At 39.8% G+C, this 26,296-nt stretch overlaps 1 protein-coding gene across 3 annotated transcripts in view; it reads right to left on the bottom strand.

The window, feature by feature from the left end:
- The window catches only part of SSBP2 (single stranded DNA binding protein 2), a 168,261-nt gene that overhangs the window by 128,275 nt on the left and 13,690 nt on the right, over positions 1-26,296 (bottom strand). For all 3 annotated transcript variants that reach the window (XM_065745229.1, XM_065745226.1, XM_065745227.1), the window contains exon 2: positions 1,741-1,813. In XM_065745229.1, the coding sequence (XP_065601301.1) occupies positions 1,741-1,813 (73 nt within the window). The remainder of the gene's footprint in view (positions 1-1,740; positions 1,814-26,296) is intronic.

Raw genomic sequence — 26,296 nt, 5'->3', positions numbered from 1 at the left:
GCCGTTTTGTTATTTTCATCCTGTCTTTTAATTTTCCCTCTCTAACAAGAACAGTGACTCACAAGGGGTACAGGGTTGGGCTGGAGGTACTATACTGTGGTTTCCACCTGAGAAATGAATGAATGGGCATCGCAATACAAGGTTCTGTTTACTTCACAATAAACTAATCTATCTTTATTTCCTTCTGCTTTCAGCACTCATCATTTAACTTTGTGTTCAAGGTTACTTTCTTCTCGTCATGTTTGTGTACGGTTTTCTCAGTCTGAATCTTACTGTATCAATTTCATCTCCTATATTATATTTTGCAGGCTTCCCTGTAACAATGGTTTCTGTATTTGGTTCCAACACGTAGCCATTTAGATATGTCATTAGCACTGTCTTTGTCTTTTACCAATTCAGTACATTATTATTATATGTCTCTTTACACTGCCACATTCTGTATTTTGTTTCTTGCAATTTTTTTTGATAAATTTCAGCACCAGACTGAATTTGAAAGATTTTATATATTCTCAAATTACATTTGTTCAGACCTGAGAGTTTCTATATAATCTGAGACCAAATTAGGTTTTAAATGCTAAATTTCAAGATGCTGTATTGAATGTTTTCCTGAAATCCAAATGTCATACCAGTTACACTCCTGCCAGCTGCTCATTTTGCACATAAATGATAAAAACAAAATGAGCAAAATGAATCTTGCACAATGCATTATTTACAAATGACAGCTGTTTTCGGAAAGAGGAGATACTTCTTTCTTATTTTTCCATTGCTTTACTAAGAAGAAAAAAAAAAACAATTGTCAGAAACATATTTTATAAACATAAACTGACACTACAACAGTCCTACCCATTTAGCTTCTCTCTGCTATATGAATGTCTATAAACACCAGAAACAACCCTCCTGTACTCATTCTCCCCTCTTCTATCTCCAAAATGTCATCACTAGCATAGTAATTCCATTAGCTTTGAAGGAGGATCAGTTGAAGCAGCAAATCTTCCTACTACAACATGCTGCCTGGTTTTCTCACTTCTGTTCATTTTTCAGCTACTACTACCATCTTAAATGTTCTCATCAAAGACATATTAAAAACAGTAATAAACCTCAAAGACCTCAATATACTTGGCATGCATTTGGGTATTCTTGTATCCCAGAATAAATTCAAAATAAAGACATTACCGCTTAATTACAGCTTCAAAATCTGTAAATAACTCTTTTAAATTACAATGAAAAACACCAACTATTATGTGGTGGTAAAAATTGCAGCAGAAGTTACAACTGCTTAAGAAACAGGACCTAAATAGTTATAGTCATAACGGGTTCACCAAATGAAAAGAAGTTAAGTAGTTAAAAGCATGGTAGGAGTATATACTGAGATCAGCACAAAATATCTGCTTGCTACATATTTAGAAAGGTACATCATTCACATTGGAGATTTCAGCAACACCACAGAGTACGATGGATGCGCTCTTCATCATTCACATTTATTACAGAAAATAGATCTTTTTTCAGTGTAGCACCAAATCAGACAACACAACCAACAAATCACAGCTAAAGTAGTTATGAAAAAGCATGCAAAATGACATGGCAAACTCACTTTTAGCAAAATCAGAAGTCTATGCTGATCAACATGAACTGATACATGAAATTGTCACTGCTGTTTATTGCAAACCAACACAGATTTAATTTCACTTGCACACACACTGTAAAGTTGTGCAAGGAAAGAAAGAGACAAAGAAAACATACCTCTGATAAAAACGTCTGGGCTGATTTCTGTGCTCCTACATGGAGCAGATATTCATATACATACAGTGCTAACCTGAAAAACAAACACAAAGACAGTATTTAGTGACACGTATTTGTTTGCTCCTCTTTTTATGAAGATAGGATTTCAGTGGTAAGAGTTGCATGCTGTCTCCTTTCAGAAACTACCAAACGTGCACCAAATGTGTCACATCTAATGTCTACACCAGAACTTTTAAACTAGACGTATAGGTCAATCTGAGCTGAGTTGTTTAAACAGAGGTTAATTAAACATTATTAAAACCCTAAATTACTTAGAGTCAACATTTTTAATGATGTTTGGACAGGTGCCCAGTTAGCTAACTATTGACCTACTGCTGCTCTGTATTTGCCCACAATACACCATGCTCATTGTAAATGCAGTGTGTTTGTACAGCACCACTCTTTCTCTGGGACAACTGGAACACGTCAGGCTGTTAGCACACTTGGACAGTACCTCATGTTTCCTGGAAGAACATGCAAACTCCAAGCTGCATAAGGAAAAGCAATCCTAGAATACACATCTCTATTGTAGTACAACCACACATCACTGTAAGAGAACCTCATCTCTCAAGCAAACAGATTTTTTCGTTGATTCAAACCTGAGCATCTTTGAGCTCTGATGACAACACCGGTTTAAAGAAGATTTAATGGCTAAAGAAGGGCTCAGGATGGAGCTCAGGTTGAGGAGGCCTCTTCAGAAACCAAGGAAAAAGTAAAGCAGAAGCAGCAAGGCTTCTGTTAATAGAGGCTAGATTTGAATGAGAAAAGTGAAAAAAGTAACACTTTTTATTCTTCAGCCTTTTCTCTAGAGAGACCCTTGTCTGCCTGTACATTTAAAGTCTTTCAAAACGAAATCCCATTTGAATGTTGACTTAATAATGACGCTTACAAATTGTCTATACAACGTTTCAGTCCAAGAGAAGAAAAGAAAGTCATTTCTTTCAAAATTGCTAACTGAACTGTTTTAAAGAAGTACCGTCTATGTGCACATACTCTGTGATACACCGCAATTCCTATTTGGAGCATTTTACTATTCACATCCTGAAATATGTAGTTTAACTAAACAAAGCAGAGAGGCAGAGAATATCTACTTCCCTGCTACTGCTCAAAACATTATGGAATATGAGATAACTGTCAACACGGCAGTGACAGAGCAGTAATTATTTCAGTAAACTGTAACAAGTGAAATTTTAAAACCTATGAGCAGCATTCCTTATAAGCTGTTTTCATTAATTATTTATGCTTCCCACATGCAATATTGCCACTACTTTACTCTCTGATTTTGAGGCAGACTTGGATGCACCCCTGTGAGTTCAGCAAAGAGGTTCCCTCATACTCCAGCCACCCACAACAAAAAAAAGCAACCACATCTGTCAAAAAAAGCCACTTCTCTCTGACTTTATTCTTTCCAGTTCAACTATCACTCAATTCTTACACGTTAAATGGTTGTAGACAAAACCTAAGATCTAAGAAAGATGAAGCACTCTTTCTACAGCAGCCAGGATGACTTGAATCCCTACATATGCTTTAAAGCACCTCATCTGTCTTCTGAGATTTTTCTTTTTGTTCTTATCAAAACATAAAGCCTGTAGTCCAGATAAAAGGATTTGTGTGATCCCATCCTTTCTACACCACAAAGGCAAGCCAGAAAGCAGAAAACCCAGGAGTTTATTGCGAAGACAGCACTTTCCTCAGCCTACCATCTCTGGGAAGCTTTAGCCAGTACTGCACTGGGAGAGTCATACTAATTAATGCTTCAGGTCTTGGGCTCCCAAACTTGTGTCAAGTACAGCATTTACAGGAGAGCCAGGTCCAGTGCCTACCACAGACACATATCAACCTGGTGGGTGTGTGCCCAATCTAAATGGGTCCTCGTCCATCCCTAGCTATTATGCTGTCAGGAAGTCTTCAGAGAAGTCAAGGAAGTTACGGCTTCATTCAGAAATTAGTGCTTTTACCACAGAGATCAAGAGAAAGATACCAATGTTTTACTGCGTTAGTGCAGCAGAAGGATCAATGGAAACTGACACTGAGGAAAGGCAACAAAAAAGATGCATCAGGAGGACTAGTGGGGACAGTGACTTTAACTTCCCCATAGGGAACACAAGGAGGACATAAAAACAGCCACAGACCAAGCATGCAAAATTAATGAACTAGTATTACACATCTCAGAAGAAGACTAAGAAAGCAGTAGCGAGGTGGTCTTCAACACCAAAGGACTTGAGTTTGAAGTGGCATTTTAAAAGACAGTTTTCACCCATTAAGCTGATGTGAGAAACCATATAAAGACAGCAAGCAGATATATATTTCCAGATTTGCATACTTGTTGACATCTATGAGTAATGCAAGGAAAAAATATTTCTAATCAGTTCGTGACAATACTGAAGTAATTCCCCTTGAAGACATGCTGCATGCCAGAGCTCCCCCTCCCTGCCAAGACAGCTAGATCACACGCTCATCTACGGCCTGATGAAACATTCATTACATTTAAAAAACAACAACGAGAAAACAAGTTATGTCTCATTCTTATTAAACTGCAGTGCTGCATTTTGGTATGCTGTTGAGTTTTTCACGCAGTTGATGCTCTACTTTCCAAAGTCACTCATATATTTTAAAGGAGAAATATCGACTGCATTTTGAAGTGATAACCATTTAAGGGGTCCTAGTCAACCCGTTTTCATGAGAAAAACAAGAAATTCATAATAGTGGCTCTAAGTGTGCTATGGAAATGACTTGCTACATGTCAAGGTGGAAATACTCAACACAGAGAAGACAACAACCAAGCTTTAGAGCTGTATGACTACTGATTAAAACTGGGCAGAAAAATGCCCTCGATTTCAAGTCCAAAGATTACAACACCAAGCTTCCCATAAAAGGCAGTGAAAGCTGCAAGCATCATGAAGATTTCACCTGGTCTATCTTTGGCACTTGTGTGCTCTGAGTCACACTCCCTCCACCACCCCAGCAAGCCTCCCTGCTGCTATGTGGGCTACTCATCTGGCTCTTCAGATGAACACGTGTTGGCTTCCTACAGAAAATACCACAAGCAGCAAGTACATTCTACCTGCACACCCACGTTTCTTGCTGCTGTCTAGTAAACACCTGAACAACTCACAAAAAAGGTGAAATTCCAGTCAGATTCACTAGTGTGAAGGGTGTCCCAGAGGTCTGAAGTTATGATCAAAAAGTCTTTTAGGAAAGAAAACAGATGAAACACTATTATCTTGGTTTAATTCTACAAGAAGATGTGTATCAATACAGTTTCTGTCTCTCAAAGACTGAACTCCAAGCACCCAGTTTGGTGTACTGCTATTTCTAAGGAGACAAAGAAGAAAAGGATGAGGGACACATTTTTCTGTCACATTTAAAAGCTGAGCTTAGATGAGCAAGGAACTGCAATAATTTAGCTTCTACTTTCTCTTGTAAGGCGCCCAATAAACCTGCCAAAGTAGGCAACTATTATACACAGCTTCATGCAGTTGAGAAGAAGCAGTTACTTTCACTGTTTTATTCACCACATGTCATAACTAAAATATATGTATTTTAACTGAGAGTACAGTTGTGTGTAACCATTATCCATAAAGTTATAAAATCAATGTAGGTAGCAAAAGCCTCCAGCTCCCCAGATTGGCAGTATGTCAAAGCATGGTTCCAGTACTGTGCCTCCTGTAACTCCTATGGTAAGCTTACTGCTGCATTAAGCAGCTGCTTCTCCTTTATCACAAAGTCTGCAGTGGTGAACTAGTGCACACTGAAGAAATGTCCTTCTGCCAGCAACAGCCATTATGCTGTCAATATCTGATGCTGGAATGTAAACAGCAAAACGGAACTATCAATGGCTGGAATGTTCTAGGTCTGAGTATCACAAAACAAATCTTGCATTTCCTTTAAAGTAATTACATACCAAAGGTTCTATAATAACAGCCTTCAAAAATAAATAAATAAATAAATAAAATAAATCAGAACAGTAATTAAAAACAGTGAAAATTAGTAAATCAATACCCATAGTTTTTAATTTGTGTGAAGAAGGATGAGGCAACTGAATAACATTTAAAAGCAGCTAGCTGCACAGAGGAGATCCTAAAAGCTTCTTTTTGTTTCATGAAGCTTACAATATTCTGAAACTGCTACTCTGACCTGTAGAGGGAAGCAGCTTTTCCTCTTCCTTTTCTTTCATAAAGGTATGCAGACACTGTTTCCAAATCCTGAGTGTCCTTGGAATCTCACTGATGTAATACAGAAAATATAAAGCTCAGTCTCTGAAATAATAGACAGCAGCACTCTGTATTATAAGATATAATATTTTTAATCTGTATTTTAAATATTTTGTATTTTTAATATAACTCTCTAATTTGAGGCTTCTTGAACAAACTTGCTTGAATCCATCACTTCAGTAGCTTTACAGCTCTTGCTGGGAAGCTCCTTTTGGTCAGTTTCAACTAGCAGCAGTAAGCCTGTTTTGTTACGAAGTACCAAGTTTTTAGCAGACTTGCTATATGTATGCATGTATTTTCCTGCAGAGCTATGCCCAAAAATACGCTTATGCTTTTCCATTTACTTGGGCAGGTAGGTCAATTAAAGCATCACTGTTGCAGAGATGCACCTCAGCGCACACCTTCGTGCATCAGCCGTCCTGGGCATGCCACCTACTTGACTTACATTGTTCATTTAGCTTGAGGCCCACAGACTGCTCTTCTTTTTCAAGAGTCTCTAACCGTGCCAGTCCACAGTTTTATTCCAGCTCAAAACAACCATTGGTGCCAGTGCTGCCTATCCTATCGACAGCATGATCAGTTTTCTTAGAAGCACACACGTATTAAGCAAAACACAAACACTGGTCTGAGGAAACAGCATTTCCCAAAGGTGATATCAAATGTTTGTTTAAGTATGTGCCCTTCTTTTTGTGAGAGTTCCTACCACAGCCCTGCAAACACAATCAACAAAGAAGTGTGTGCACTTCACAGTATTCACATCCACTTATTCCTCCTTCTCTCTGTAGACAGCAGGAAGAGCTCTCCTAGTACATACAGCCCAACTTGGGGCTTACACTCAGTGCCTTAACAAACAGGGGCCTCACGTCTTCTGTCAGGTTGGTGTCACTTCTGGAATAAGATGATGCTTCCCTGTTTATTCTGAAAGAAAAGTCTTATCCCACCACAGCTCAGGGAAGGTGCTCTGAATTCTAGTCACCCTTCTACCTGCCACTTGAAAATACTCTGCAAACATGCTCATTAATGCCAGGCACACCCTCTTTGATTTATGTACTGCTTCAAGTGTTAAAAACAGTTGTAGCTTACTAAGTGCCCACTTATTCAAGAGGTATTAGAAACACTTTTGTTATTTTTTCCCCAGTTTACTCATGCACTCAGAACTCATACATTTTGCAGGATAATTTCATGTTTTACTGCTGAAACTTCTGCAGACATCATGAGCTAGCATTAACTGTTTCCAACAACACATTAACTTATATATAACAAAACACTGAATTGTACAACTGGAATCTACTGATTTGAATTTTTTTTCTTTTTTTTTTAAAGATTACATTCTGTGGTGGCACATGCAGCCTCTCCCTTAAGTATGCACTTCATGGTTTTACATATTCTCATCTGCCAAAGATCTCTTGGTTTGTGCCAAGATGTCACATTGCATAGTGCTCTGCCTGTTACTCTTGTTTGGATGTCTGGAATCCATTTCTGTCTCAGGTCTCAGCTTGTAGAGATTACTACAGATTCAAAACATACAAAAAAAAAAAAAAAAAGGAAGGAAGGAAGAAAGGAAGGAACAGAGAGAGAAAGAGAGAGAGAGAGGAGAGAAAGAGAGAGAAAGAGGAGAGAAAGAGAGAGAAAGAGGAGAGAAAGAGAGAGAAAGAGGAGAGAGCGAAAGAGGAGAGAAAGAGAGAGAAAGAGGAGAGAGGAAGGGGAACAGGGAAAAAGGAAGGGGAAAGGGGAAAGGAAGGGAAGGGGAAAGGAAGGGAAGGGGAAAGGAAGGGAAGGGGAAAGGAAGGGAAGGGGAAAGGAAGGGAAGGGGAAAGGAAGGGAAGGGGAAAGGAAGGGAAGGGGAAAGGAAGGGAAGGGGAAAGGAAGGGGAAAGGGGAAAGGAAGGGGAAAGGAGAAAGGAAGGAAGGAAGGGAAGGGGAAAGGAAGGAAGGAAGGGAAGGGGAAAAGGGAAAGGAAAAATCCACAAGGCCAGAGAAGATGTGGATGCCCCATCCCTGGAGGAATGTTTGATGGCTTCCTGGGCAGTATGGTTTAGTGCATGACAATGTTGCCCACAGCATGGGGGTCTGGAACTAGAGGATCTCCAAAATCCTTTCCAACCCAAGCCGTTCTATGACTCTAGGCTATTGCAGCAGTGTTAAATCTTCTGCAGATTTCACGCTGAATAGGTTAATTTACACTTCCACCAATTCACAAATTCCCAGTGCTTCCTAAAAACACAGATTTTATTTTCGTGACAACCTGTAGGGTTTCAAGTCAAAAGCACTGTTCTTTCTCCATTTATATTTTGTACGTGTATACCCCAAAAGGCTTTGCTGATGAATTTCAGTTTTACACAAGCAAGGTTTATGCATTTGAAACTGTCAATTTTTTTCCAGATTGGCTGGTGTAACAAAATAATATGCTTCCCTTCTAGCCCACTTCTCTTGGTCTGTTAGATCTACAGCATTATTCCCACAGTATAGCTATGTGAAAATCGTTAAACATCTCTAATGCATCAACAGCTGCAATCATCACAAATAAGCTTTTACTTTCATTTCCAAATGGCAGATGCAAATGAAGGGTGAAACATGCTGAAATTGACTTTGTATTTTCAGTTTCTTACGCAGCTTTTCAGTGTTCCATCCTTTCAGTCTGCTCAGTTTACATTATCTTTTTCTTTCTTAAACAAATTGTGTGTTTCTGCAGCCTCTTCTCTCACCTTCTTGCCTTCTCAACCCAACATTACCAGTCTAGAATGCTCCAACACTCAAACACATTTCTGAGGCCATGTTACAAAGGGACCTCCTCCCTTGTGCAGGCTGAAGGATATGTACCCTCTCCAGTTCTTTCATTCTCATGGGGCAATCATTCTTCCTTTATCCACATTCCAGTTAAATCATCCCAACTGTTCAACTTAACTATAAAACATGGAAAATGGCAGCTAAAAACGTTAAGCAACACAACACATTTTAAAATGTAACCTGGGAGAATTCAACACCTTCATAAATACATGAGGTTCCCCACTTCCCAGTAATAAAGGTGGTAACCTTGATCTTCCCTGCTGCTTTCAAATGGGATAGTAACCGGTTTCCACATGCTATTTTTTTCCCATGGTATGTAATTTACTATAGTTAAAGAGTTTCCTGCCCTGGCAGTAAGCAGAGCTAACAGCATGGAAATGTCCTAAGGAGAGTCACTGACAGAGAGTAATGCACCAGCACAACTCTTAGAAATCTAGAGTTTAAAGCTATACATTTGCCACAGGATTACCAATACGTGGTACCTGGCCTTGAACCACTTGTTAGGTATGACAAAAGGCTGCTTTAAAAGCCTGGCATCCTCACCCATCCAGGATGATGCTGATTATTGTGGCACAAAAACTGGGTTTCACTGCTCACCTGCTGGACCAAAAGAAAAATTACTTGGCAAAATGTGCTCAAACCTGACATATTTTAACATCACACATGAGGAAACGTTAAGTTTGCATTTATACGCCAGCAGAAAAACAGCAACTGCCTTCTCATTAAACCATCAGTGCTATGCACAGGCAGCTGAGAATACCACTGCTGAAGCACTGCTTGACAAAGGCAAGGACTGGGTTTTTTTTCTGTTGCTTTCCTAGCTCTTCTCAGGAAACAGAGAGTTAATATCACTATTAAATATGGTGAGTAGGTACTCAGCATCATATTACTAACCCCCCTCCCAAAAGCTGGAGCTGAGACAGCAGTAAGCTTTATCTCAAGTTAAGTGAAGAAGGAAAGATGAGGACTCAAGGCAGTAAGACATCTATTGGACTCATCATTCTATTTTCTTTTTAAGGGTCATAGCAAATATTGGGCAAAAAATTGTGGTTTTTTTCATTAGAGCTGATGATGGCTGAACCCACACCAGTGACCAGCAAGGAGCACATTTCTTAAATTGCAAATAAACCTAGATGGCAGTTTATCTCAATGGCAAGCCAAAGCAATGGGCATTAGCATCAGAGAATGAAATAGTAGACTTTAAGGAACCACGGGCAATCATGTAACAGAGAATTACTCTCAAAAGGGATAGGGTGAAAAGATGAAGAGGCAAGTGTGAACGAGTCACCTCATGAATCTTAAAGGCATCAGATAGAATGAGAAAACTGAGGATGACTTTCCCTGAGTATCTATCTAAAAAGTAATTGTAGAGAGTAATTAGTATGAATGATTACAAAATGACAGCTTCTAGAAAAAGGAGGTCTGAAAGCATCAGAGTACAGCTAACAGGTTTCAGAAGTCAGGCAAATTCAGAGAACTGGTGGAAAGAGCGTCCTCAAAAACAGATAACCTGAAGAGAAAATACAAGACAAATATAAGGCAATTCATGCTTTATTAAAAAACACTTCAGTGGCAAATAGCATTGGAAGCAAGACAGGAATTAATATAAAATAACTCTGGCTTTGTCAACAATTCCTCGGTGATCCAAGAAAAAGGAGAAGAAACACAAAAGAAAATAAAGTCATGCGTTAAGGAACAATGCAAACATGTAGTGACAAAAGTAGAAAAGCAGCAGTGCAAAATGAGTTTCAGTTACCAAGGACGTTATGATGGCAGCAAGAACAAACCTCACAACACCAACAAATGGATTTCTACTACTAAATGCAAAACAAAAAGCACAAAGATAAGGGAACGTAGAGAAGTCTTACATCTCTGTGACTGCTTCTTTTCCACCTCTACAAAGCAACAAAAGCACGGTGTACTACTTGAATAAAACAACAGAAAGGCACGTAAAAGACAGAACAAGAGGCTAAAGAAAGCCTTAGTAAGATAGCTCTGTTACAGGCAAGAAGGCTGGACAATTCCTTCACCCGTGCTCCGACAGGAAACAAAACATGCCCTGATCACAGAAGAACTAAGGGAAGTTCCTGTCTGAAGGAAGAGGGGCATCCAGTGGCAGCACTGTCTGCGTGACCAGGGTGTGCCCAGACCAAAGCAGCTCCAAGGCCACCTCCATGCTACATCACCTCTGGTACTCTCAGTATCATCACAGTCCACCACTGATCTGCAAAAGCTAGGGCCTGTACTTCTGAGCATCAGTGCATGTATGAGAGAAGAACTGAGCTTATTCTAAAGCCCGTAATCCTTTTCCCTCCCCTAATTCAGAACTGCTTTCCTTGTTTGAGAAGCCACATCACTGTTTTTGCTTTAGACTCTAGAGCTGCAATGACATGATAACTATGACACTGACTTTCACAGAGTTGTTTTTCTTCCTATGTCAGCTCATCTGCATAGGTCAGGAGCACTGCCTGCTTGCTTAATGGCTTATGGGATGGTGCTGGCACAGTCAACACCTGCCTGCTGAGGCCACTTAGAAAAGCAGTCAAGGGTGCGCTGTTAGTTTCACCCTTCCAAACTTCGAGTCCAGTAAGGTGCCTCAATTGACTGAACCATAAAGTTTCCTTTTCAAAAGGAAGAGCTGCTATGCTGATCACTGGGACTGGACCCTTGATTTCCAGTCTGCTCTCCACACCGGGCAAGAAGTCCTGCACTGTAAGTACTCAAGATATTTCTCTGAAAGAGAAAAGCAAAGCAATAGCCAACCACAACCAAAAGCTCTCAGGACACATACATCAATCCTCCAAAGCCTCATGCACAGCACCGCTCCTCGAATTACTGCCATACCCATCCATGGGTCAATAGCACACAGTTAGGTACTGCCAGACACACCGTCTGTCTGTCACAAGGCTGCCAGCCCTGCTACACCTGTCTGCTGAGTTCTCTCACATCTGGATAACCTGCTACAAGGTTTCCAGCATTTGCCTGCAGTTTCATCTGCTGGCTGATTTAAACATGCTGAATAAGCAGCTGGAGGTGCTCTCCTGCTGCTCCCCAGAATGGACGGGAGCCAAGAAGGATTATACAAGACCCCCAGCTTACTCAACATTTCCACTACTGCAGACAAGCTCAAGCACCCAGCTGCAGGCCAGGGCTCATGCATGACAGGTTTGCTGAACGTCAACTCCTCTCTGAACATGCTCAGGGAAATTACTAACCAAACATACGTATTTTGAGACTTGCAGATAATCCACTTGGACTCTAAAGAGGAACTTACTGGAAATACTTTTCTTTTGAAACACAGTCATTAAAAATACTAGTTTCAATCTCATACCAAAAATTTTTATAGGGAGATGCTTTCCAAACAAAAAGAATTTTATCCACAGAAAGAATGTAGTTGAATATCAGGCTAAGTGTTGCAAAAAAAGAAAAAAAAAAAAGCAATAATAAAATCTCCAAATGCATTTTATCCATGATATGCTTGACCAGCATCCAGAAAATTTTAATGCTGAGTCTCCAAATTGTTGACGCTTGTTGGTCTTCAAATGGAAGAAATAACATGCTAGACAACAGGAGTGATTTCATACTCATGGCTGGCATTAGGTTAAAAAATGATAAAATGTTCTATCTTCTCAGAATTAAGAGAAAATTAGTAAGCTACTCCTCAGACAACTACTGCCTGACTACTTATTGTCTCTAAATTCAAATTTAAAGGATAAAGGCATCAAAAAATTACAGTCCTGCCTTCACAGGACATAATTCAGGCTGATAATTTTACTCTCACAAATTATGAATACATTTCTGTACAAAACATAGTTCAGAAGAAGTTATCTTGCATTCAGTTCTTCTATGTGCCCAGGTCTCCAGATTATATTTTCACAGCTTTGTAAGTAGGGACTACCAGAACTACTAGAATCACAGATGTCTTTTGATGGCACATACCAACTCAGTCTTCACATTAACATCACTGACTTCTCACAAGTAGGAATGTCAGGATAGACAACATGTAGGCAAATTTGGACAATATTACTGCTAAGATGCAGTGCGGCTGTGTGTACCCAAAGCAGAATAGTGGCAGTCAAATGATAGATTCCAGCAGGCCAAGGTGCCAAGATACGTCACTGGTACCAGAAAAGGGAAACAAAACGAAGAATAAAAGGAAGAGAAACATCAAAACCAGATGGGATCTTGGAAATGAAACAGTTCATGTTTCCAGAAGTCATCACTGAAGCTTATGCTTCGTAGGCTGATGCACCTCAATGCTGCATGCCTAATTAATAAAGTTGAATGAATGTGGGGCAAATCTTGGAATCACTAGCACTCGTGGGGATTACAACTCATGGTACTTGCAGCACAGCAAAGAACTTAAATGTCTTCTTACCAGAAAGAAAAAATATTGAAGATGTCCTAGTGAATCCAAGGTTTACAATTAAGAAATGCTGACGAGTATCTTGAAAAATCTTTGGGCTTGCAAGCAGACATTCAGAACACATTTACCAAAATATGACCGATGGTATTTTAAGTAAATATCCTCTGTAGTAATACTGCAAAATAAACTTGACAATCAAAATGCACTTAGAAGTGCTTTACTGAATATAAGTAATACTTCACCTTGCTCAAATTTAGACTACTAAGGAGCATTTTTAATTTCTTCTCAGTGACATTCTAAAGAATTTTGATCAAACTACTTGTGAGCATAGGAAAGATGATTAAAAAGACTTACACAACTTTAATGTTTTTCATTTGACTGTTAAATACAAATTTTATTTATTCAGCAAAATATTTGCATTTAAGAGGCTGTTTACACACTATCTGAAATAGACTTGAGGTATTTATATGGCATTCAATAGATCTGATGTCAAACCACAAAACTACACACACACACACACAAACACACACACTGCAATGGATTTACTGCTACTTCATGCGTCATTCATTACCCCCATCATTTCTTCATTTTATCTGTTTGCTACCAGGAAAAAAACATATAATCTTGATTTACTATGGAAGAGCACTTTCCAACGTAAGCAGTTGCCTGCTCAGCATGTGAGAACTGTAGGTATCAGAGAGAAAGAACTCTGCCTTGCTCAGTTTTATCCTAAACAAGACTCATACCTGATAAGGAAAAAGAGGCATTTCTTACGAATTTTCAGGCTACTAGTGTTATCAGAAACAAACAAACAAATCAAACAAACAAACAAAGTAAAATAAAAAATGGTATAGGGGGAAGAAAGCTTTCAAGATTCCTGTAGATCTATTTTGCCAGCTGCTTCAAGTATCAGCTGATTAAAAAAGGGAAGACTGTTCTTTAATTAAACAACATATTTCTCTTTACTAGACTACATAAATAAATCAGAGGCTGTGCTTCGGTGTTTTCTGTACAGAATTATCCAGAAAGGCTGAACACAGAATTTCTCAAACACAGCTAATTTTGTTCAACAATGCATCAAAATGAAATTACCACGAAATGATAAGTTTTTGTTATATAAACATTTTAAATGATTAAGATTTTATATACAATCTATCATTTTTTTTTCAAAATTAATGCCAATGAAGTTTATAAATTACTGCAAAGCTATGTAAAGAAAATCATATTAAACTTGTAATATCATTCAAATGAAAAGAAAGATAACACTTGTTTCACTAGTAAACTCTTTTCTCTCTGTATTAAATGTTCCTTCGAAATTAAGTGGGAGATAAAATATCTTTCAGTTCTCACCAAGACCCCACTAAAATTGGTGGGCAAATGCTGTGGTGTTTTTTTTTGTTTCTTGTGATGGAATGACAGTCAGATCATGGGTACCAAACAGGCTGTTTGTAAAAGTCTTCATTGTTTGGAAACTTTGACAAGTCACACCCAAAGCCAGACATTCAGAATGAGTCCTTTTTTCATACATCTCTTCCACTGCACATGAAGTATTACTCCATTATGCTCTGGAAGTACAGCATCCTATGTGTTCAGAGATTTTCTCGTGTAATAGATTATCATCACCAACCTGTCACAACTCCCAAAGCAACACTCACTTGGCTCTGACTGAGGCATCAAGGCTTCGCTTTCACTGAGCCGACAAACGGAGTGGTTACTAACAGAAAAGAAACTGTAAGTGTGTAAGTTTCTCTATAGAGCTGTTTCGAGGACATAAGAAGGGAGGTGAACTCAACAGAGACAACAGAGGGATAACATCAAATAATGGTCTCCCCTCTTCTGTTCAACAGGAGTGGAGTTTTCTTCCCCCTGTCCCCGTCACCCCCCCCCAAAAAAAAACATAGAAGAAGGGCTTCCCACAAGGCTAAATCTTCCTAATCTGCGTGAGGGTTAGAAGAGACAGGCCAGAAAAATGAATGACAGCAAGCAGTTACCATTAAAGAAAACACGAGGGGCCACCTCCCCGTGACCATGACAAAAAGCTTCATAATCTCTCCTCATTCTCACTGAGTGTGATGTGAAGCACATCTCCAGAAGATTCCTCAAAAGGGAACAATTAAAAACATATTCACAAGACAGAGAATAAATACATACACAAATCTGTTGCCTTAAAAGCATGAATAGAGAAAAAAAGGAACTTCCTGTTTAAACAAAAATTAATTCTTGTTAGGAATACACTTTTTTTTCCTTCTCATTCTCTAAATAAGATTTGACAAAATATTGACTCATGTTACAAAACACTGCTTTATATTCAAAATTACTGATGCTCAACTAGATCCTGCAGGTATTTAAAAAACACAACAATTCATTTTCCAAATTTCCTGTTATTAGTATGTTACAAAGAGACAGCTTGTCAGCACAGCACCAGGCTTTCACAGTCCTGGATTTCACTGTCACCTTGAAAACCTTCCACTGCCTCATTCCCTTCCCAGCAGGGTTTCACTGGAGGGCTACAGCCAAGGGACGTTATTATACATTAAGGTATTTATAAATGTGTATGACGTATTGCATTTTTAATACATATTTTAACAAATGGTCATTTCTTACGGACTTCAGCGCAACAGTTAGATAAAAAGCTGCCTCTAACACCTTCCACCGGTGTGCTGACTCCACGTATAATACACTCTATTCATGCCTGTAACCTATTTAATAACAGACATTCATTATTTATTTGCCCTCTATAAACAATTTATAAATGTACCCTTACCATTAAGTGTGACGAGTATGGCTTTACAGAGATGCTTATTTCCACAACAAAACATTCTGCAATATTTTAACTGTTCTATTAAGAAGTGAGCCCTGCTTACAAAAAACTCAATACACTAAAGAACATAATGGTAATGCATATTTTGTGATATAAAACCCTAATGAAATAGCACAGCAATTCCTTTATCTCCGAATTCAGCAGTTTGTAATGGATTTCACAAAAATGTACGTGAGTTAGTTAAGATTCCACTGTAAATGAAACTAGAGTCTTGCTTAGGTACAGTAAGATGTTATCCCTCTGTCAGACAGCTATCAGATAAATTCAGTTTTCCACTTAGGACGTCTAACTATCCAATTTTGAGAGCAAACAAGCTGGTACAGAGGCAGGTTGCCACACCAATGAACTGAAGGTGAATTTTAACACCAATTTCTCAGCAGCAGCTAGTCCACGTGCCAACTTCTGAAAATCCCACTCTCCAGTTGCATGACCTACACCCACTACTGCAAGCATGCAGCTAAGATGCCATGTTGCTTCCTGTATGTTATTTATAAAACTGACAAGCACTCTATTCATTTCCACACTGAGCTAACACCAGTGCTTCTTGCCCAAGCACTTAAGAGCTCCTCAGTGATCCTGCAGGCAATGTCCCTGCACACTCAGAATCACCATTCTCCACTCACGTGTCGGTTGAGGGGGTCTCAGAACTATGCTGGTTCCACAGACCATCCCAGCCAAAGCTCCCCAGAATCTCCTTGATTGACAGTATGAAAATCTTAGGAATATGTACTTCATTATTTCCCCATTTGGGAAGAAAAAAGAAAAAGATGATTAAATGTAGATGCTGGAATTGGTACTGTATGTTATCTGAATGTCAAGGATCACTTCTGGAGGGTAGATGACATTCTATATACTCCTAGCACTGGTACTTCATTTACTATTTGCAAGGTACTCCTGCCCAGCTTTTACTACAAAAATTTTTCTTCTCATGTAAGAATTACATGAAATGTAAAGCAAATACATCATGTGTAGCAAAGAAATGTTAAGACAAAATCCTTAACAACAAAACATAAGAAGCAATACTTTCATTAAGTTCTCAAATCTGTTGTCTGCACACCCCTTCCCTGGGATTCTTCTCCAGCTCAGCGAGTGAGTAATCAACCACAGCTTTGCAACAGTGCCTAAACTTGTGGGTTTGGCCTTTTTGTTTTGTTTTGTTTTGTTAAACTCAGAATTTTCCTTACAAAAAAAAAAAAAAAATCCTTTTTGAGTCACATTAGGACATCTAATGTGAGGTAATCTGTTAAGATGTTAACATCTACCATAGACATCACTGGTGAGCAGGCTTGCAGTGCAGTCTGCCTACCTCCAATAGCATGATCTGTCAGAAAACACAGCAACTGAAAGCAAATGCCAAAAAATTCCAACCACCACTCTGGTATCAAAAAGAATACAGCACGGCCTCTTAACTCCTTGTTCCCAGCAGTCTGGATGCATTCAGGAAAAAGACATAGCACCAGGGGAAAACAAAATACAAAACAAAGGCTCACAACACAAAATTAATTCATGGCGCTCAAAATTACTCATCTATTTTAAGTCAATTAGAAACTATAAATCACATCCAAGGCTGCTCTTTGTGCCTGTGAAAAATGCCTGTCTTAAATAATAAAATGTCCTTTTCAGATCTAAATTATGTCTTCTATGCCACCTCACAAAACAAAAGCAGGGAACAAGGTGGGAAAAGAGAGTTCTTGTGCATATGAAGTTTGCATGAAAGTTGACAAAAGAGCAACTGCACATTCTGAATAAAGGATAAAACAAGTCTAAATTTCATAAGGAAGATAAGGAAGACAGACTACCACCTTTAGACGTTTTTCTGGGGTTGTTTTTAAGTGTGGTTTTAGTTTGTTTTCGTGGTACTGCTTAGTTAGATATATGAGGAAAAAGGAAAAGCAAACAAACATACAAGGCAATACATATGTGCCTTCAGGTAAAAGAGAGGAAAGCACAAAAGATGGAGTACAGTGAGGAATGACAGATAACATTACCTAGCATCATCTTTTGGCCAAGAGTGAGCCAGACATGGACAGAGGTGCCAGATGAGGGTTCAGATAGTTACAGCAGCAGAAAGGAACACAACAGGAATGTTCTGACAGCGCTGGGTGCAATGAGGACTGGGGCCACAAACAGACAGCTGTAGGATTTCAGGAGCTATGTTCAGCTGCACAGTTCCCCAGCCATCTTCAGTGACCACAATCACGTGAGCTGGATTCTGCTTAGAGGAAACCAAAATGGAAGTTCTACCACTCTCGGCAATGAAGATGCCCTTCCACTTTGAGTGGAACTTCGAGCAGCTTTGAGTCTTACACACAGTGAAGAATGTCCAGTCTGTGGGACCAGACAAAAGCCCAGCACAAAGTAAAACCCATAACCTCCGAAACGGGATCTTCAACATCCACTGCTGACGTCTTCTGGACTCCTTCCACCACAGCAAATAAGGAGCTAATTCAGTAGCAACTCCATGCAGAGCATACATCCTATCTTACCTGTACATGTGATCTTTCTGTTGCTTGGGCAATGAGACAATTTCATGTGGAATCTGAACCTGCTAGGAAGGCCTGTGGCACACTACAAGGGTGAAGATCAGACCTTGAAGATGAAGAGAGCACTAAGTAGCCCTGAAGACATCCTTAAGTTGTAAAATGACACATGGGGAAAAAGATGTGTGCATTAGAATAACAACTGAACAAGCAAACGTGAGATAAAGATCTGTTAAGCCCAGCATGAGATTCAAGACAATCCGGGCAAGATCAGTAGGGTTAAAGTCTGCTCATTGTTTTATAATGTGTTTTCTCCACTGTGCCTCTGACCTAAATAAGAACATCCTTTCTTTTTATTAGATGGTTACTCAGTGGTTCCTTGCTGTCTTCTGTCTTGAGAACTCAAGCCTCGCTGTGATAATCACAGTAAAATGTAAAGGGGTTGCAACCTAAATCCCAGGAATTCAGACATCTTCCACCACAAAGAAAATGACAAAGTCCAAGACCAAAAGGAAATGCCCTTGGAAAAAAAATGCAAGGCACAACAAAAGGCTATAATTGCGTCAATCAAGAATTTACAATAGATGGAGAAATGCAGTTGGAAACACAATTGATCTCTACAGTGTTCTGTCAGACAATGCAGTCTCCTGTTATCACAAGAAATGTGGAAAGGGGAGGGAGGAAAGAAAAAAAAAAGAGTACATGGAGAAAAGTATGCAAAGTAAGCCTTGCACGAATGAAAGTAAAAGTAGTCTGCGGCCCCATTAAGCCTACATTTATAAAACATTTCTAATGAGAACCCTTCGATTTCAGTAACCCTCCCACCAGATACAACAACCAAAGAACAAACAGATAATCCTTAATAAAAGCTTTATTTTCCAAAGCAGCTTGTTAAGGGCTTCAGTCATTAGAAGTGGATTTAAGACCCACACAGGCACTGGGACTTGGTGAGCAAAGCCTGACCAGGTCCTTGCGCTTCCTCAGCATCTGTCTTCCACTTGATCTCTCACCATGTCCTCTGTAGAATCACAAACACAGTTCTAGGTAACCAGATCTGTTGTGGTCAACAAAGGGAAAAAAAGGAACTCCTTGCAACCCTATAGCACACAGCCCACCTCTATACAGATGGTAACAGCCCTGCTGGTGCTGAGGAAGACAATCCTGGCTCACAGGCTGCTTGTATTGTGTTTTGGACGAGGGCTAAACCTGCCTGTGCTAGGTGGTAGGGGCATGGCACCACGCAGCCACCGTTTTTCCATCTGCAAGAGGAACTCACAGGCCAGCTCACATCAGGGCAATCTTCCCCATTAGTGCTTACAGAACGGGGCAGCTCCTACGACCAGAGCCCGTTTTTTTGGCAGAAGGGCAATTCTGTGGCAAATGTTCTTTTATTATTTATGCATTTTAGTGCTGAGACCTACAAAGGTCATGGGACCTGCCCATAGGGCTGTCTCCTACTGGTGCTGGAGGTTGCTTTCTCTTTGCTCTCCTGCCACATTATGGCTTTTAGACAAGCTGGACATTTCCTTATGACTATTTGGGAATGCTGCTGCTGTCTGTGTTCACTCTGCAAGCAGGCTTTAGCAAACCGAAGTTTATACTCAGTTTAGTTTACTTTTCAACACTTTAAAACTGTATGCAAAAAATATACAACTTCACCTGCAGTTCTTTGCTTCATTTGGAGGACCAATTAGTAAAACAGAGAGAAGTGGAAACAGTTTTCTCTGTTTTAGTAATCTTAACTATTGACCCAAGAAATGAACAACAACAAAAAAGGCTATTGCTTGATCATAAAAATCTCACACATCACATTCAACAGTCAGGCAACATTTCCTTCTCTTTTATGAGTTTGGCCATGCCTGTACAGTGACAATTTCAATAATCCACTGAAATATGAGAGTACTTTGAAATTTTCTGGAATCAAAATACAAGAGGTCACAATGGTTTGTTTTTATATCCCTCCTTATAGCTATTTCAATAATGTTGTCTAAGGGAATGCAAAAGTAAAGGTTGTCTAGAGACTGAAATTTCTCATGATTCATCTCAGGCCAGAATGACCTTTCCTGCTGTTTCAAAACTGTTCTTTTTCCACTCAACAGGCTAGGAAATAACTTTCTCTGTACAGAGTGAAGAAATAGAAGAGTATGTTACCACTTATAATTTCAAGATATGTAAGTTCTTACCCCCTAGAGGTTGGACAGACGGTTCTACATAATTAGTTTTGGAAAGTTATCGGTCTCTCAAGATTTGATGTGTTTGCATTGTTCAAAATGTTTTGGCTGTGCCTAATACACATATCAAATGGATCTATAGGATCTATAGCTTCTGCATGCTAAACATTGTATGAATGACACCACGCTGAAGTTGCACCACAATCCTCAAATGAAACTAAAACAAACAAGAATACCTGTCCTTGAACTTTGTGATTAGTTTTTGTGACTTCACTCCCAAATTTAAGCATTCAGTACACTACCCTAAAGTGAGTAACAGGTTCCCTTAATGCTTCTATCGCAAGTACTCGTGTTATTTCTAAAAACAACTTCTCGGAGCCAACTGGCAGCTCTTTAGGCTGTTGCTTTTCTCTTTCACAAGCATTCTCACACATTTGCAGATAAGAAAGGAAGATTAGCCTCCCTAAAGGGCTTTTTTACATTTCATTCAAGGTGCACAATGCAAAGAAACTTTCTTAAGCATACGTGTTAACTTTACAACAGCAGGACTACATTTCAAGCCTGTAAACTGAAACTGAAGATTAACAGGGGATATTTGGTAACAAAGGCTTCACCAAGCACCCTGATTGTCCAGAGCTCAGCTCAGCTCGACCTGCCCCGTACCCAAAGGGATGATTATCGCCTATTTACTCCACAAGGGCTAATGGGTCACGGTAATGTTGCTACGTGACTGTGCATTAAATACGCTCACACCCACGTGCGTGCACACACAAACACACACATACAAAAAATCTATGCTGTTTTTCCTAGCGGCCGAGTTGCTACAGTGCTTTGCTGTGCTACGCAGGAAAGCACAGCTTCATTCCTGCTCTAGTTATTTCACTCCCCAGGGCTTCCATGAATACAACAAATGAAATCACATGGACCGTGATATTGTCAGATCTCATAAGCAAAGCAAGATTTGGCCTGGTCATTACTGGAACAGCAGATTTCAAATATACGCTTGAAGCAACTTACATACTTTATGTACACTGAGTTGCAGTCGCTCACTGCAGCTTCTAACGTCTTCTTTTCCTCCAAATACGTGGCCAAACTGCTTCTCAGACTGAAGAAGGACCGATGAAAAAAACACTTGTACAAAGGGCAGGCATAAGGAGCCAGCTGCTCAGTTTACAACAAACTGCACAGGAAGCTCAGACACCGATATAAAATTAAGTTATTTAGGACTGGATACGCAAATAAAAAGTCAAAGAACTGTAGAATAAGATTCTTAACAGTACAGCCATATTAACCCGTTAGAAAACAAGAGGAATGAAATTTTGACTGTTCTTACTGTTAAGTGTTAAGCTGCTCACGATCTGAGTTTAGTTCATCTGGCAGCCCCACTGCGAAGTCCCAGCACAGCCAGACAGCCTCAGAGGCTGCAGCCTGCTCACCCTACAGCCACTCGGCAGGCAGTCACCTTGGTGCACAGGGGCTGGCCATAAGAAACAACAGCAGCTTCCTAACATTATTTTTAGAAGGCGGAATGGAGACTCTCTCCAAAGGAGCACAAAAAAGCAGCTGACACCTAACAGCAAAACATGGTAACTCTATCTTGAAGAGGCCTCATGGCGTACAGCAGTAGAATGGCAAGTTTCCAAGAAGGTTACAATTATCAACAAAAATTCTCCCTGGTGCTTAAGAAGTACACACAGAAACAATTTTCTCAGTGCTTTGAGAGAACTGGGGCGCACGTTATTAAACTGGATCCTCAAAGCTGAACAGACACATCTACACGGGGAGCAGTGACTACCCAACCTCAGGAAGCAGCTAAGAAAGCAGCATTAAGCAAATTTTAAAACAAATCAGAAAATAAAAAAGAAAAATAAATAAATAAAACAGAACATCACTACTCTTTTAGATGGCTTTAGCAAATGCTACTGGAAGGTTCAAGCTCCCAAAAGGAATAGTTGAGTGGTGAAGAGCTACTGCAGACTGCCAATACATACTTGTATCCAGCTGGTCCCAATTAATAGGATATATCCTGGTGATTGCTGGCAGCCTTCAGGCAGCTCTGACTTATGCCACAGCCCCAGACTGGCAACCAGAGGACAAAGATGCTGCATAGATGGCACAAAGTCATTTCCCTCACTCTGCAGAACTGCATCAGATAGTAAAGTGGATATGAGCAGAGCAACATGATAATACCACCCTGCATAAATAAAACAGCTCCAAGGTGACAACAGGAAGATTTGTACACGAAAGCAAATGACACATTCTCATTTAAAACTCAGTGTAATTTCTACCATCCCCCTGCAGTCCTACAGAGGCACTGCATGAGTGCTTAGTGAAACTGGTACATTTCACTGTGGCAAATATATATATAACCAGTAAGTCAAAAAATAACATTTTCAGATTAGTTTTTGAAGAGTCGTTTGTCTAAAAAGACACTGGTCTGGTGATGTAAACAGTTAACATTCAAATAGATTGTTGTTTCCAGTGGAGAAACATCAGCTCTACCTAAGCTTTTCACCTTTCATCTGAAACTCTGTTACGACAAGAGAAAATAATTGATGACAGTAAGATCTGTAATGCCATGGTTAAACAAGTTAAAGCACTTTTAAATGCAGAAGATCAATATTAAAATATTTTTAGAAGTTTCTTTCAAAGTAACATTCATATACATCTCATGGAAGGGTAAGTTTATCCAGAAACTTGGAAATGCTGTGTATATAAGATGTGCCAGCAGGTTCAATATTTAGAATATTAAAGAACTAGATCAGACCGTAAGCCAGACAATCAATACAGCACTAACATGAGTTTAAGACAGAGGACTCTGCTGCTCTAAAAGACCTTGGAAAAAAAGAAAAAAAAAAGGAACAAAGAGAACGTAAAAGAGTCAAAATCTGAGCTGTCATTTTGTAGTTTTTATGCTTTCTTTAGTCTATTTACTTCTTAGTGTACTTAAGCAAAATATTAGTTATATATTTTTTTCAATACTAGAAACAACCTCTTAAAATAAGGAGTAACATTCAGTCTCAGCAACATCAGTCAGGGAACGGAGTAAGGTGGTTAATTCAAATACTTCAGAGCTAGGCTCAAACTTCCCCCCAAATTCTGAAGTGTTCAGATTCCTAAGAGTAACAACAGTTGATTTGGCAAGCGTGCTCATTAATATGGTAACTAACGAGCCATTTTTTCTCCCCAGTTAATATATATCAAGGAGAAAACATGTAAAGAAGCTCAAATAGCTAAATATCTCAGATTAAAAATACCAAGAACTCTCTCAGCTGGAAGTTGTTAGCAGAGCCCTGATAAAAATAAGGAGCCAGGACAGCATAAATTCTTTCCCTTCCCTGAAGAAAATGAGCTACATTTGGGAGGAAAGTATTCAAAACATAATAAAAGAGGTGACTCACTCCTATCAGCGTACTGTACACACTGGATCACAGGGTGGGGTGGTGGAACAGGGATGCAAACCCAAGCGTGGCCTCCTGGTGGGAGGAAAGAAGCAACTCTTGGCTCCCTGCACCACAGAAACATGCTATTCCTGCCCATGGTGCAGACCTGGAACAACTACCACGGCCTTGCAATGCTTACAGTACTCCTGCCCTCAGCACATGAAAGGTAAATGGCACGACTGAGTCAAGTCACTGCCCTTAGAGTCTGCTGCCACTCACATGGGAGGTTCCCCTTGAGGAGCTGGGTGCTCCTTCCATTGGTGCTGACCCAAAACCAACCTCTTACCCACCAAGATTTCTGGGCTATATCATTTGTTCCTTACCTATTTTCCAAGATTATAATGATGCTGTCTAATGTCTAATTCCTAAGACAGGCCAGCTGGCTGTGTTTTGGTCTGCAGGGCACTTATTCAATTTGTTTGGTCTTTATGAGCAGGCAAGGTATTTAAATGAATGGAATCCACCCCTGTTCAGCATCTTTTTATACTCAGAGAAAGGCCAGCAGAGAAGATTCACATCACCGTAAGACACAACAGCCATGATATTTTAGGACAATTAACCCAGATCTGAGATCTGAGATTCAATGATATCATATGTCTGTTAGGGATGAAAAAGGCTTAAAATGCTGGAGAAACAGCATACAGAGAAATTATCTTGATAAAGCATATCACATACTGTATTAATATTTCACCATCACATAACAGTACATCATACTGAGTCCTACTGCAGCTAAGACACTTGAATGAGTTTGTATTTTTCAGAACCATCTCATGTATCTCCTTCTACACACCATCCAACAGAAGTGCAGGATGCTTCAGCTGTGTTAAGTCCTTAGTAGATCCTCAATGACATGAAGCATTTCAGTTTCAAAAAGAAAGCAAATATCAGTTACAAGCCTGCTGACCTCTAGCAGATCCCATAGCTAAACATTACTTATGCTAATAATACCCCAAAAGTCAGCTGAAATTTACTGAATTTTACAAACTGCACAACATTAAAAAACAAAGATAGCAATAAATCTGCCACTAGAAAATACTTCCATTTCACCACTTCAGTCAGCAGCATTCTTGGAATCTAAGTAATAAATACAGAATAATAACAAGCAAATTATTCGTGGGTTGAAAAATGACAGTTCATTAATTTTGAAACCTTAATGTGAAGAAAAAATAAGACTACAATGTAATGACATCTCATTACATCTAGATTAAGGGATGCCAAAGGGAAACTTTTGGGTTAAATCACCACAAATGCCTGAATCTTTTCTAACACTGTATAGAAGCCATGTCTGGCTCCTGTGTGTTGGATGGAAAAACAGGCAGAACAAATGCCTAAGTTCCCAATGCTAAACAGCAGGTGGAAGGCAAAAGAAACAGGATGTCCAAGGAGCACCTGGGCAGCCAGACACATCTCCAGTTCACCCAGAAGCCCACTGTACTCTTACATCTTCAATCCTATGGTACAAGGAGGTACAAAGACACCACCTGGAAACGTAGAGCAGTTCATACATTATTTCAGAATGCTGAACACCTGGCCTGTACTCATCAAATACTTATGTTTAACTAAAGTAGCTGCTGCTCCCTTACATGCACTGATTCTGTTTCATTCACAACACTCCACGTTAATGTCATCTCTCCCACAGCACAAGCTCCCACTTTACCTGACAAAATCATACACTGCCTCATAATGTCCTTCACAAACAGCCGTGGCAAGGTGAACTGGTGACACATCAACACACTGTTTTCACAGTCTATGCACTCACACGTGTATTGTGAGATGATATGGGGCAAGAAAAAAGGCCCAGCACCTAGCACTACAGCAACAGGTTCATGCTCCTTACAGAATTACTCTGGACCACGGACTTGGGCTGTGAAGATCCCTGGTGAGCAGGAGGTGCTGCCCTTGATCACAGCCACTGAACTGTTTCAAGTTTAAAGATGCAAGGGATGCCATCCAGAGAGACACTGATGGGCTTGAGAGGTGGGCCCATGCCAACCACATGAAATTCACAACAAGGCCAAAAGCAAGGTCCTGCACCTGAGTCAGGGCAATCCCAAGCAGATACTGGCCGAGCACAGAATGGCTTGAAAGCAGCCCTGAGAAGGATTTGGGGGTGTCAGTTGATGAAAGACTCAATGTGAGCCAGCAATGTGCGCTTGCAGCCCAGAAAGCCAACTGTAACCTGGATTACATCAAGAAAAGTGTGACCAGCAGGTCAAGGAAAGTGATTCTGCCCCTC

Source organism: Cyrtonyx montezumae, unplaced genomic scaffold (assembly GCF_038088225.1).
Source record: "Cyrtonyx montezumae isolate F1298 unplaced genomic scaffold, pur_monq_1.0 scaffold_34, whole genome shotgun sequence".
NCBI lineage: Eukaryota > Metazoa > Chordata > Aves > Galliformes > Odontophoridae > Cyrtonyx > Cyrtonyx montezumae.
Note: the sequence above shows the minus strand (reverse complement) of the source record. Positions and strands in the feature narration are given on the sequence as shown.